The 13,920-nt window shown below is 37.8% G+C and overlaps 1 protein-coding gene across 1 annotated transcript in view; it reads right to left on the bottom strand.

The window, feature by feature from the left end:
• Window positions 1-13,221, bottom strand: part of LOC139715947 (dorsal-ventral patterning tolloid-like protein 1) — a 64,962-nt gene extending 51,741 nt beyond the window's left edge. The window contains exons 1-4 of the mRNA XM_071627497.1: window positions 13,070-13,221; window positions 9,374-9,447; window positions 7,594-7,775; window positions 1,472-1,646 (exon numbers count right to left, since the gene is read on the bottom strand). Coding sequence (XP_071483598.1) covers window positions 1,472-1,646; window positions 7,594-7,775; window positions 9,374-9,447; window positions 13,070-13,221 — 583 coding nt within the window. The remainder of the gene's footprint in view (window positions 1-1,471; window positions 1,647-7,593; window positions 7,776-9,373; window positions 9,448-13,069) is intronic.
• Between the last annotated feature and the right edge of the window lie 699 nt (window positions 13,222-13,920).

Genomic DNA, 13,920 nt, shown 5'->3' with positions numbered 1-13,920 from the left:
CAATGCAAGAGATTGGTTAGAGGGTGAAGAAACGGAGATAAAGAAAGAAGAAAAAGTACAGCTGTTGAAGTCTACTCAGTCAAGGATGATAGTTTTTTAAATGTAATGCGTTTGAATAGGGTTCTGAAACGAGTAAGTGTAGTACTGGATTTAAGATCAGAAGAAATTAAATCCCATTCATGCGCCCCTGTGAATCGAATAGAATGAGACCTTGTTGTTAAGCGACAACTTGGAATTCGAAGATTATCTTTAAAACGGGTTGAGTATGCATTGAATGACGAATTTGTTCTAAACATGTTTTGTGCTGAAAGATTCCCAAATATGAAGCAAACTCAAAATGAATGGTCAGTAGAGAGAATACCGTCGTAAATATAAGGTAGGTTCAAACTGTATACTATACAACTCCCAGTAAAGGTGGCTTTTCTCTTTGCAATATTGTTGTCTTAATTGTAATGGTTGTATTACCACAAGCAGTAGCAGTAGAATAAAAGCGATAGCATATAGTGATAGATAACATGTGATATCGAAGAACCGGCAGATTTATCATAAACATAACGAAAGAAACACACACTTGCGCATGTAGTTCGTATAACATAGATTATAGTGCTCTTTCTAAGCATTAGGGGAAATGCAGAATAAATCATAGTTATGGGAAATTTTGATAAAAAGCATTATACATTTCAGAAAATGTAAACGTTGAATGCAATTTTGGAGAGATTATGACCGGTCTTTAATATGGGATCAATAAAGAATTGAATTATTAAAAGCCCCAAAAGAATATTTTACCACTAAGTTAATAAGATAATACTTTTTTTCGATAAAAAAAAAGATATACCGGTACATACACATCCAATTAATGCACCAACATATATATATATATATATATATATATATATATATATATATATATATAATATATATATATATATATATATATATATATATATATATACATATATAAATGGACTTATCGGTTTTTGCAAACAAACTCTTCATATACATATATATATATATATATATATATATATATATATATATATATGTATTGCTGCATCGCTGCCAATCTCCATTAAATTGGATTGATGGTACAGTTCTCAATCTGCACATACCACGCCATATGTATTCCACTACGGAGTAGTCCTGAGATCAGTGATAAAGTACTGAAAAAAAAAATATTGTCAAAACATTATATAATGGGGGATCGAAAATTTCCCCTTTGGAAAGAATTCCTTTCAAGCTACCTCCCTTTACAGACGTATCTGCCCTATCTAGGTATCGCCCTATGAACGTTTATATATATATAATTTATATTTATATAATCATATATATATATATATATATATGTATATATATATATATATATATATATTATATACCTCATATATTTGTACATTTATTCATTTATTCAATTATTCATTTAGTCATTTATTCATTTAGTCATTTTGTTCGTTTATTCATTTATTTATCTCACCTCCAGTTTCAGGAGGTTCTATGACGTAGGATGCGGAGAAGCCACGGAAGCTAACGGAAAAGTCGCTCTCGAATCGAATGAGCAGCGACTGTCTCACCCCGACCACAACCCCGGGGCTGTCGGTGCCGCACCACTGACCCAAGAGAGGGTCAGCTACTGAAGATCCGTCGTAGATCTTGGAGAGATAAAGATATTGAGTACAACAAACCGGTATCAATATGAAACAGTGATCATACCTATCACCAACATCGTCCTTATGGTGACATTTGTCATTTTAAAAAAGAATTAACGTTTTAATTGGTATCAATGTCATTGTTGTTCTTAGCACTGATTCATTGTCATTCCTGACGAAGGGGGCCCCCGAAAACTCCTATTTTGAATTAAAATCAAGGCAATTGGTATTTAATGCATTGCTCTACTGTGACGTTATTATTGCTCTCTCTCTCTCTCTCTCTCTCTCTCTCTCTCTCTATATATATATATATATATATATATATATATATATATATATATCTTATATAATATATATATGTATATATATATATATATATATATATGGGTGAAAACGTTGAACGATGTACAATTGGGCAAATCAGGGGTCAAAATTAAAAATCGTGACTCACTGATATAGATACATCTCAGTCAAATGTCATTGCTATCAGCTTTCTTGCAAACCCGATTATACTGGGATATCTGCAAGGGTGTTGTTTTTATTTAAGGTTAGATAGAACTGTGACATATTATCGAACGTCTCTGACAAAAATAAACAGTTTTTTTAGTGAAAATTCAAATTAAGGGTAGAAAAAACATTCAAATGAATATATTTCCATCTTGTTCATGCTTTTGAAGACTGTGTTAATTTGTTCCTAACATATTGTTTACCTCCTGTGAAGTTTACAAAAGCTAATACACACGGAAGTTAAAGTAAAAGTGGAGTTTTTGTCATTTAAGCAGAGATTTTTATATTCTTATCTTCACTTTCATCTCATTTGAACAAAACATATAGCAGGGGTCTCATTTGTTTAAATGTTAATGTTCAGTAGATACTAATAATGAATTTAGGGCATTTCGTTTGGTCAAATCCCCATAGAAGCCCTTTACAGACACTGAAAGTAAGCCATGTTTTGATCAGAGACGTTCAGGTTTCACTCATAGACGTTCCTCAGACATAGACAATAAAAACGATGTCCTTTGATCCATAATTTCGAGGTCTGTGAACAAACAACATTATTCTTGTATTTAACACATGTTTATCTTTTGTCAACAATTCAGAATGGTAATTTCAACTTGAATTATTTTTTATAATAACCGATTGTAACTACAAACCTCCAAATTGTAAGAGGAATTTCGATTTCTGCACCAAAAATCAACAACAAACCTGTCCTTGTTATATTTTTCATATCTTACAACACTTTTGAATGACAGACAAATAAAAATTACATGAAATACTTGCAATTTTGACTACCTTACCTAAATTATTTGTTTATATCAGAGACATTTGCTTTTCCATCAGGGACGTTTCGGCTGTAAGTTATCACTATAGAATTAAACACCAAACTCCCTATTTTGAAAGATGCTCGTAACTCAACATTCCACATTCATTGAGAAATCATTTACGTAGGCATATGTCAAGAATTGTTTTTGTTTATGATGACCACTACTTTGTATTTCACCTTCCGGTGTATACGAAGGTGTGCCCACATGCTATCAATATTGTATGTCTTTTTTTTTCGAAAGTAGTCCAAATCTATAACAAAGGTAAACACGAATTTACTAATACTATTTTAACTTGACCACTATACCTCAAATATGATTGTATGTGTACGTCAGGCCAGTTCGGATTTTTATTAGCGACCGTACCTGGGCCAATGTTATGATGTCGTCTCAGAAAGCTGTAATTAACCTATACTCATCCTAGAAGCATCAAATTCCGCTCGGCCGTAATCTGGCAGAACTCCCTAAGTCGATTTTGGTCGATTTTCAGGTTTTGAGTGTTTTGTGTGTTTTTTCTCATGTTCTTTCAAGTGGGCCAAAAAATAAGTTGTGAATCGGTACAGAAAGTTATTTTTAGAAAGTAATTTTGGCAAAATTCCTGAGGAGAGAGGGCGATTAATCTGGCAGAACTGCGTAAGTCGAGATTCGAAATGAATTTTCCGATGTTAATCAGGCAGAACTGCGTAAGTCGACTTACGACAACGCTTGGACCAAGGTGTTCCTGCATCCCGCACGGACATGGTATATCTTAACACGCGCGTGCGCGACCTTGGTAGTGACGAACGCGCTGCGCGTTCAGGCTAGCAGTGCCTAGCTACCTAGCTAGACACGTCGTACGGCTACGTGTATTGTACACGACGACAGTCGCGCTAAAGCAATAGCCCTCGTTACTCTTGGGGGAAATTGCCACTTTCTTTCCCTTCATAGACTGGCAGGCTTCAAAACAGGTCAATATGCGGTATGCCTTACTATTAAGTTTTGCTACAATCTAATGCTTATTAAGCCTAGAGCATTTCTAGATCTAACAAACGTTATAGTTTGCATCTTGTCTGACATCACTCTCCAGTCAACTTTAGGCCTACTTAGTACTGCTGCAGCACTTGTCCATTGTTAGTGTACGTGAAATCAATGTACTGTGCGGTAGCGTAGGTCACGCGAACAACAATATCTGTAATCCATTGACCATAGCTTCTTATTTTGTTTTTCATTGTAATAAGCGGTTAGTGGGCTTGGATCTATGGGATTGATCTCGAGAAGTTTAATGAATATCTGGGATACCGTCCATAACGATGGCATTTTCGATCCAATCCTACAGACGTCAGAAATTGACCAATACTAACACTTTTAAAGTTTACTTTTTAATACGGGTACCGTACCGGTACTCTCAGTAGAGTTGTGCAGTAGGGGCCTACTAGACTACTGGGGCCTACCGTTACTTAACTTAGGCTGAATCGCCGGTTATTCTGTCTTTACTCAATTTTCTATTTTTCTAGATTTGATTCGGCCAGACATTCTTGAAATCTGTAATATGAAGAATCTAGAATCTACAGGTTAAACGCTAAATTATAAACATTTAGCCCTAGAAATAGATCTGAAACTTAGATTTAGATCCGTGTTCTATACATTACTACTAGGGCCTAGTACTACTAGACATTATAGGCTATAGACTTTATAGTCTTGCCGTTAGTCATTATAGATAGGCAGGTTAGGCTTTACGTTGTTCTTAGATCTACTATAACATTAGTACCTTCTAGGCCTAGATCCCCAATAAACAGTCTAGCTGTAGATTTAGCCCCTACCTGGATATAGAGTCGAGATCTAGAGTCTAGACTAGAAAATCTAGAAACTCATTTTTATTGATCTACTAGTCTCTGTTATAATGACGCCCCAAAATAGACGTCTGGATGTTACATAGACCTAGACAATCGAGTAGACAGAGTTCGAGAGTTCTCGTACGTTTTAATAGGCCTGCGTAGATAGTAACGGTTAGAACACTACTACCCTAACGTTAGTACTGTAGTTACAATAAGGCCTACAGTAGGAGTCGACACAAACGAGAACTAGGGTCTATTTTTTTATTTTCTGATAAAGCTGTAAATAAACTTTTAGTCAGGCCTAGCTCCTAGTATTCTTTAGTTTAAATAGAGTTTAGGCCTTCAGCCAAAAGGGTCTAGGCTTACTCTTACTTTGGGCATAGAGTAGGTATACTAGGATAATGAGATCAGTAGGCCTATCGTATGCAGATTCCTACGTACCGCTCTACTAGTCTCTAGATGTCTAGTGTATCGTTTATAGGCCTGAATAGACTATGGTCTAGACGGTCTACAGTGTAGTACCTGTAGTCTTCATGAACAATATAGCTTAACATCTAGAACCTAGTCTAATAATATTCTTAATCCAAATGCAATGCTTCATGAGATCGACAATAACCCAAGCAGCAGCCAGGCTTTTGATGTAGCAGTACTTCTTGTGCCGCTAAATAATACTGAAACATGAACACAGACTGACAACATTTGGGGAAAGCAAGTTATTTTCCACATACAAATGAATGGATAAAATGAAATTAAATGTGAATCAATAATGATGACTTTATACATACAAATATTTCAACAAAATTGTACTCGATCTAAAATATTCATTGTTTTGACACTGCATCCGCTGAATAGTGAGAGGATGGATGGTAAAATACGATAGACAACCCGCAGAAAATAGACCGAGATACGTAGTTCTGGTTGATAAACCACGTGTTTATCAGCCAGAACTGCGTATCTCTAGGAGATACGCAGTTCTGGCTGATAAGCACGTGGTTGACCACGAAAAGAGATACGTAGTTCTGCCTGATAAAACACGTGCTTATCAGGCAGAACTGCGTAACTCCTAGAGATACGCAGTTCTGCCTGAAAAACCCCCCGCATGGCCGAAAACTTACGCAGTTCTGGCTGATCAACCCGGGCACGTGACCAGAGATACGCAGTTCTGCCAGATTACGATCGCAAAAATTTGGCGACGATTAATCTGGCAGAACTGCGTAAGTTTTTTAAATTGGTAATTTTTACTACTTAAAAAGGTCAAATTGTCATTTTTTTGCTGGAAATAAATTCTTTAGACCAATTATGACCGAGAAAAGAGGAAAAATGCAACTCATCGTATCTCAGTTTAGAAAGGTGTAACATTGAATCTTTAAACCCGATTTCTGGCGTAATGTGTTAAAGGAGATACGCAGTTCTGCCAGATTACGGCCGCGCTGTGCCTTTTTTGTATACTATATGGCAAATATAATTTGTAAACGCCAAACTCAAAAGAATATCAACGGTGTGGTACAGCAAACGTTTGACCAAAAATGAACTGAAAACCTCTTTCAAGAGGTTGACAATGATAACATTAATATCACATTTTACCTGTCACATCGGTAGGGGATTATCAATCCTTCTTTCTACTCGAAGGTGATACATAAGTAGTGTTGTAGAGTAAACTAAGTAAAGGGACATTCTTAATAGACGTTTTCTTGTTTCATCACAGATGTTAGTATTTTTCCTTTTCTCATGTATTTGGCTTACAGACCTCAAAAATAATACCAATAGAATTTCTCACCTTACTTCTAAGAGAAAAAGAGTCATTACAGGGGAAATTCAGCTCTAATATGAGCTAGCCGCTGATAAGAACGAATAAAATCTTACGGGCTCAAGAAAAATAAGGAAGTTATGACGTTTTGAAGTTTCGCTAATCTTACAAGAAACAGTTTTTGAACGGTCATTATGAATATGCAAATAGCAAATTGAGCTTGTCATTCCCTCACAACTTGCCATAATGTTTGCACATAAACATTATAAAATTTTCAGTTTTTCATTCAAACATTATTATGCCCGAGGCTTAAATTCGGGTATATCTAACTGATCACTATTCTGAAGGTAATCAACCAGGAATAGCATCATGTTTCAGATTTCAAAGACAGAAAAATTGAATTTTCGTTACTTTTGTACACGATCAAAGGGAAATTGTGAGGTTATGACATGGTTAGCTCACTCATTTGAATATTCTTATCAACCGTACGAGAACTTGTTTGCAGAAATTAGCAAAACCAGTTATGCAGTGAAAGGGACAAAACAGAGGATGTAAACCACCGGAACAACAGCAATGAAGGGATTATCAGATTAGACTGAAATTGTGTATTTTCTATCAACACATTATGTTTATGATTAATATCAACTTTCAAAGCACTTTATAGCCTGATCCTTTCAAAGTTATAAGACTTGAAAATAAAGAATATGAAAAGGATTTTAAGAAATGAAAAGGGGCCTCTAAGACATACCTGATATTTTCTACTCTCCCTTCAGAAAAGGTTATAGAAAAACTACTGAAAACACACTTTCCCATTCATGTTATGATCCCAAACTGAAGGATTGTGTAGGAGAAGAATAGTTGTTTCAGAAAATATATTAAAAAACTCAAGGTTGATTCGGTTGACCCATTTGACCTTTTTTTAATCCCCAAGTGAAATCAATGGGTGCGACTTTTTGTTCGTTTTGTAATGCATGGTCTCATATGATATATATCAATTTAAGTGTGTTTGTGTGTGTGCGTGTGTGTGTGTGTGCGTGTGTGTGTGTGTGTGTGTGTTTGAGACATACCGAGATTTTATCATATCTGCAGTTTGTAGAGATCTCGAGGCTGAAATCGTCGAATGTGACTGTAATGGTCTCTCCGTCACCGGCAAAGAAAAGGTAGTCACACGTCACACCATTGTCGTAGTTGCTGGGATAATTTGGGCTAGTGAAAGAGCCCGATGACTCGTTGAAATAACCTCCACAACCTACGGAAAAAAAAGTAGATATTCAAAAGAGCAATAGGACAGATGGTATGTTAGGCTATTTTTTTTAGACTCCATGTTGTTTTTGCGAGTAACTCAGCAACCTACCACAATCACTGTCAACACTAAAAGCAAGATATTTTACAGAAATATGTGTTTTGCAGTTGCTTATAGCAGAAGCGGACAAGGCAACTCAGACAGGATGAATTAAAGAAATAGTATGAGACGAGGACACGGATAAAGATTAGGAGACGGGAATAGAATACAGTCAGTTTTAAGTGTAGATTTCTTATTCCGTGATAGTTGAACGAAATTGAAAGCCCATTGAATTAGCATAGAAAGAACAATGGGAAAAAAACGACCGCCTAATATGAGAGTATTTTTAAATGCTTCATTTGAGTCTACCGATTTGCATTCTCATTAAATGGACGAGGACGGAATGGCCCCAACCTTGACTATCCACGAACTTGTTATCCAACCCACCCCCCCCCCCCCCCTTCCCACAGGCATATTAAAACAGAAACATTTTCAAACCGGTATACTGTGCGTATCAAAAAAAAAAAGTCATCCAAATTTGGAAGGCTACTGTTTCATGATAATTATCGTCTATGGAGAGCGAAATGTTGGTTGTAAGGATAGGAGAACTCTTCCTTGTTTCATTGATACCTAGTTATGTTGACAAATATCATGCATGACTGAGCACATGAACTTTGAAGACAACGTCAATGACAAATTGCACGTTTTCCAAGGTTGCGTGTTATCGGGAAGGAAGAATGCATGTCTCACTGCATGGATGACATCTGTCAATGAAAGTGGCCAAATGGACCTGCCTGTTAGAATGTAGGTTTGTGTTCAGGGTTTGGCAATGTGTTTATGGTTTATCCTAACATTTCACGGTTTGTAACCTTTAACATGACCACCTGTCCGATAACTTCGTCACACCCACAGAGGCGGCAGGCCAACACACACAGCCCATTTTCTCTGTTCATATTCAACGCATAGAACGAATTATGATTGAGATTGAATATGAAGAGAGAAAATGTATAATGGGTTAGCATGTATGGTTACGACCAAGTATTCGACAACGTGACCATGTTGAAGGATATTAATCATAAAAGGTTAGAAGAAACCCTAGACATGAAGCTGCAGTTGTGCAAGCTGGCCTGATAATTTGACCACTTCCATTAACAGTCCTCATCCATGCAGTGAGACATACATTGCTTCTTTACAATAATACCCAAACTTGGTAAAAGTATAATTTGTTATTAATTGCTGTCTTTAAAGTTCATGTGCTTAGTCAAGCACGACGTTTGTCAACACAATTAGGTATCAATGGAAAGAAGAAGAGTTCCCATTTTCGTACAACTAACATTGTGCTTTCCATAGCTGACAATAAGACAGTAGCCCTCCTATAGGAATTGCTTCCTTTTTTTGATACGCACTGCAGAGATGACCACACTATGATAGACAAATCTACGTGGGCGACATAACTAAAACAATCACCAAACGTACATTATTTGTTACAGATATAGATAATCTGGTTACAACCATTCTTACCGGAATCGCTCAGAATTACAGGGGCAGAGAGAACCCTCCCCCACCGTTTCCCTTGCCGATGTAGAGAAGGAGATCCAGAGAGCCGGTTTGCAAGTCGCCGATCGAAGCGATATCCGTCCTATTGAAGGTGTAGGTTTCGATAGTCATGCAAGGATTATTAGCATTGCTCCTGAAATCCTACTTTATTGTCTCCATGACCCAAAGTAAAACAGTGTTTTGTTGTTGTTGTTGTTGTTGTTGTTGTTTTGTTTTGTTTTTGTAAAATACCCCTTCCATATTAGCCACAAAAACCTGGCACGTCCTCTGGGGGCATGCCGTGTCCATCCCAAACCACTGTCCATATTAAATCTCGATTAGGCGTGAACACAGCACGAACAGAAAATGAACACGGCGTCAGGTTCGTGCTAAACCGTCTAGCACAAGCACGGCACGCCGTGCTCATCCCACATGTTGTCAATTTGAAAGGACACGGCATACAGCCGGAGCCGGGAAATCAGGAATAAAAACAACTGCGAGCGCTATAGGATGTATACAGTAACGTGTGTACTTTGTCAACCTACAATGATCGTTTAATTATCATAAATTATGCCGTGGTATGGTTATTTAGGAGAATATTGAGTATATGAATATAAGAACGACCCTAGTCCATGGAAGACCATTTCGAGTAAACTAAAAAAAAAATTCATATTTTTTTTGTTTGTCCAATAATATTCTATTTAACTGTGATGGGAAGGCAACATTGTATATACAAATTAGAACATATATTATTATGACAATTAACATTAACATTAATTGTGGAGAGGCCATTTTGTGTGATGGACTTCGGTCGTTCTTTGATTCATATGGACTTGGGTCGTTCTTTAATTCATGTACATGATATTCTGCTATAGAGATGAGAGAAGGACCAGAGAGGGCGCTATAATATGAATGTAAGAATGACCCAAGTCCTTCATTCTTACATTCATATAAGATTTAACTCATTTATTTCAGGCACTTCCGGGGGTAATTAGGATTTATCATTTATACACAAGATGAGTCCATGCATAAGCTACAATTTCCCATGTCAAACTGAATTTGGCCAAAAATTGGACTTGGGTCGTTCTTATATTCATATACTCAATTGTTTGCAGACTTCAAGAGATATCAAATTTGTAAGAATAATAACGAATGATTTAAAAGTGGAAATCACGGAAATCACTGATCTCTATGGAAGAGCCCAAAGAGCTTTTCCCCAGTGGTGGAGATGAGAAGTGTCTCTTTGGGTAGAGCAAGATCATTGGTGGAAAGTGACTGCTTGGCGGAGGTCTGCGCTCTCAGAGTGCTTTTCTAGTTATCCTTGCAATAATACCATCTGAAAAGTTTAGTGAAATCTTAGAATAAGGACACAGACAAGATTGAGAGCAAGTATAGACCAATTAGGACACGTGCAGGCAATTTTTTTATTCATTCATTGTTCCATAATCCATTTTTCACACAATACTAGTATTCTTTTTTTTCAACACAAGCTAAACACAAGACAGTGAATCTGTAATGGAAATAAACAAATATAAGCAAATATGAATATATGCATAATGTGGAACCTATATACTACAAAGCAAAATCGAAAAATGTGTAACCTGACAGATAAACAAAATAAAACGCCCTCGTGCACGCATCAGACGGTACCCTAAAATTCTTTTTCTTTTTCCTTTTTTTTTACATCCACCTCGGAAAATGCCTAAAAGGTAATCCTCCCTTCTCGAAATAACTGAAAATTTGGGAAATATTCAACGGTGTTCAAAGTCTTTCATAAAGTGTTCGCAGATCTTAATCTGAATCTTACGGAATCTTAATTCTAAACATACCGGGCAAAAGCTTTGTCTCTTACGTGGGCGTGTGTGTGTGTGTGGGGGGGGGGGGGGGCATTCCTCTTCTCTCCTCCTCCATAAACATAATATAGAGTGAAGACGCATATGAGAATATAGGTGACAGCTTTACAATGATTTCGACATTCACGTTTCCTCTGATTCTGCGTACAAGCTTGCTTACTTTATTCATTTAACCGATTGCATTCCACCACAGATAGTGCATCACATAGTGCAACAGTGGAATGCTTCGAGATGTGGAATGGAGACACTCCTTCCTACACACTCCTCCTTAGGTACGCCTCCATAAACTCATAGTAAGAAGACGCACGCAGTAGCTCAAGAGGTGACAGATGCCACGATTTTGTTATTCAAATAGTTTCTGAGTTTAACATTTTCTTACTTCTGGGGCTAAAATATTTGAAAATATTACGATCATTTTAATTCTATAACAGCAAAAGCTCAATCGTGTGGGAAGGGGACCTCCTCCCACACCCTCCCTTTGGTCCGTCTCCATAGATCTTTAGTGTACCAGTTCACACTTAATATTATACGTAGATAAGCTGATCATTTGGTGACAAATAAATTATACCATGATTTAGCCACTTACACTGTCACCTTGTATGAATTTTTATTATTTCTGACTGACAATTGTGAAAAAAAAAAATCCATCAAAGTGTGAACCTGGGTGTTAGATTTCAGTTCTAAATGTAAAAGCTCCCTCGTATGAGAGGAGGACTCCCTTCCAACATCGTCCCCGTTTGATCAAGCTCCATAAGCTTTAGTACACATTTAAGACTCACACATAGATAAATATGTGACAACTGACACGATTTAGCAATTTTATACCCCTTTTTTGGAATGATGATTTTGTAACTATATCAAAAGTGGAGGTTACCATTGACCCTTGACACACCCTATCCCTATTGAGCCTCAGGTTATCAAAGGTCCGTTATCTTGACCTACGCAGCTCCTCATTAAAAAAAAAAAATCTGGCTAGGAACCTGAAGTAACACAACTGTCCTCTTGTCAGCAATAATGGTATGTCTTTTTAATTTAGCGAAGAGTGCACGGCTGTTTACATGCCTACACAGAGTGCGAAATATCGAATGCAACATATTGAAATACGTATAAACAATGAGGAATCAGTAACACAATTTCCTCCTCGCGAAAAAACGAATCGCCTTAATAGCTAAGGGTGAATCTTACGGAAACGAATTATTGTTAACAGTTTAACACTGAAGACAAAGTAAGTGATATCATACATGAAAAAAGAAAATATTCAAGCGCATTTACAAGCTTGGCTGGTTTGAAAAAAAAAGACAGCGTATACAAGCTCGACTGATCTTGACAAGGATTCGAAGGAAGAGTATCTGAAGAAAGTAGAAGATTGAAGGAGAGGCCAGTCTCTACGAAATATCCAACACAAAATCACATGTTTGTTGCACTTTGCAAATAGTATAACTGAACGAATGAACCATGTGATTACTGATATGTGGTTTACTTTCATGACGACGCGTCGTCGCGAAGCTTGGCGGGAATGACGAGTTGTTATGTAGATGTCAATGTGTTGTTCGTCTCATGTTTATTATGAACTGTGCCCAGAACAGCCCTTTCGGCGAATGCATCAGTGTCAGAAGCGCAGGGTGATGTTCGTTTTCTGCACATTGGCCACACGATTACAACGTATGCGTACATTTATGATTCGCGATTTCGACATAGTACATTTCATCCTTGAACAACCCCCCTCAAAAAAAAAAAATTAAACAAACCATTGGTGATGACCATCGAGCACTTCTTACAAAATATTTTACATCAACCACGACACACAGATATACCAACCGTGAGAATCCTTAGAACGCCAATAACAACAAAACACAGTGGAACAGGCCACACGCGATTACGGCATTGAAGCACAGCATGACCACGGTCACCTCTGACTTTCCAAATGAGGGCCTCATAAGACCAACGTCCACGCTGATGCTTTGGATCAGGGAGGCGGTTCCACCTCCCTGTGCTGAGTGATGTCCGTCGTCTTCTGTCAGCATCAAGCGATCAGGGGCCCGTTTCTTAAAACTTGTCATCAGTGACAATTTGTCATAGATGTGACAAGCTACCTGAAATCCTTGCTTCTGATTGGCTGAGGGCAAATTTGTCATAGATATATGGCAGTTGTCACTGATGACAAGTTTTATGAAACGCGCCCCTGATCCTGAACAGCCTGCATGGATGTAGTCCTCGGGCCTGCGTGAAAGACCTTATGATAATGGGTTGCAGTACTGGTCACACCTTGTACACCCAAGGTTCGTGTGCCGTGGCCAAGTATAAACTGGGACGTGGCAGCGATATGATCAGTCGTAGGTCTTACATCGAAGTGTCCTGGTATGCAAGTTTTCTTGACCGGGCTGAAGAGGCCTGCCTCCTTACTCCACAGCTGGAGATCCACGACCGCAGTCCACAGACAGAGAGTGATGGGCAATTGTTGAACACTTGGTTGTTGAATCAATCTGTGGCTCTGCTGGCTGTCTGGCAGCTCATTCGCCCTGTCATCCATTGTTACCCTTACGAGGTGTGGGCCGCCTACTGAAGCGATTTACCGTTGTGTGGTTTATGGAGTCAACTCGCGAGAGATAGTAGGGGATGGATGATTACCTGTGCACAATTTAACAAGTAGATTGTAGCAGCCGAGCAACAAACATACTCACTCTATACAGAGTCTCTACACCCCGTACCTAGACCACCTTTAA

This window comes from Diadema antillarum, unplaced genomic scaffold (genome assembly GCF_040938485.1).
Source record: "Diadema antillarum isolate AM-2024a unplaced genomic scaffold, OU_Dant_1.0 scf00000057, whole genome shotgun sequence".
Taxonomy (NCBI): domain Eukaryota; kingdom Metazoa; phylum Echinodermata; class Echinoidea; order Diadematoida; family Diadematidae; genus Diadema; species Diadema antillarum.
Note: the sequence above shows the minus strand (reverse complement) of the source record. Positions and strands in the feature narration are given on the sequence as shown.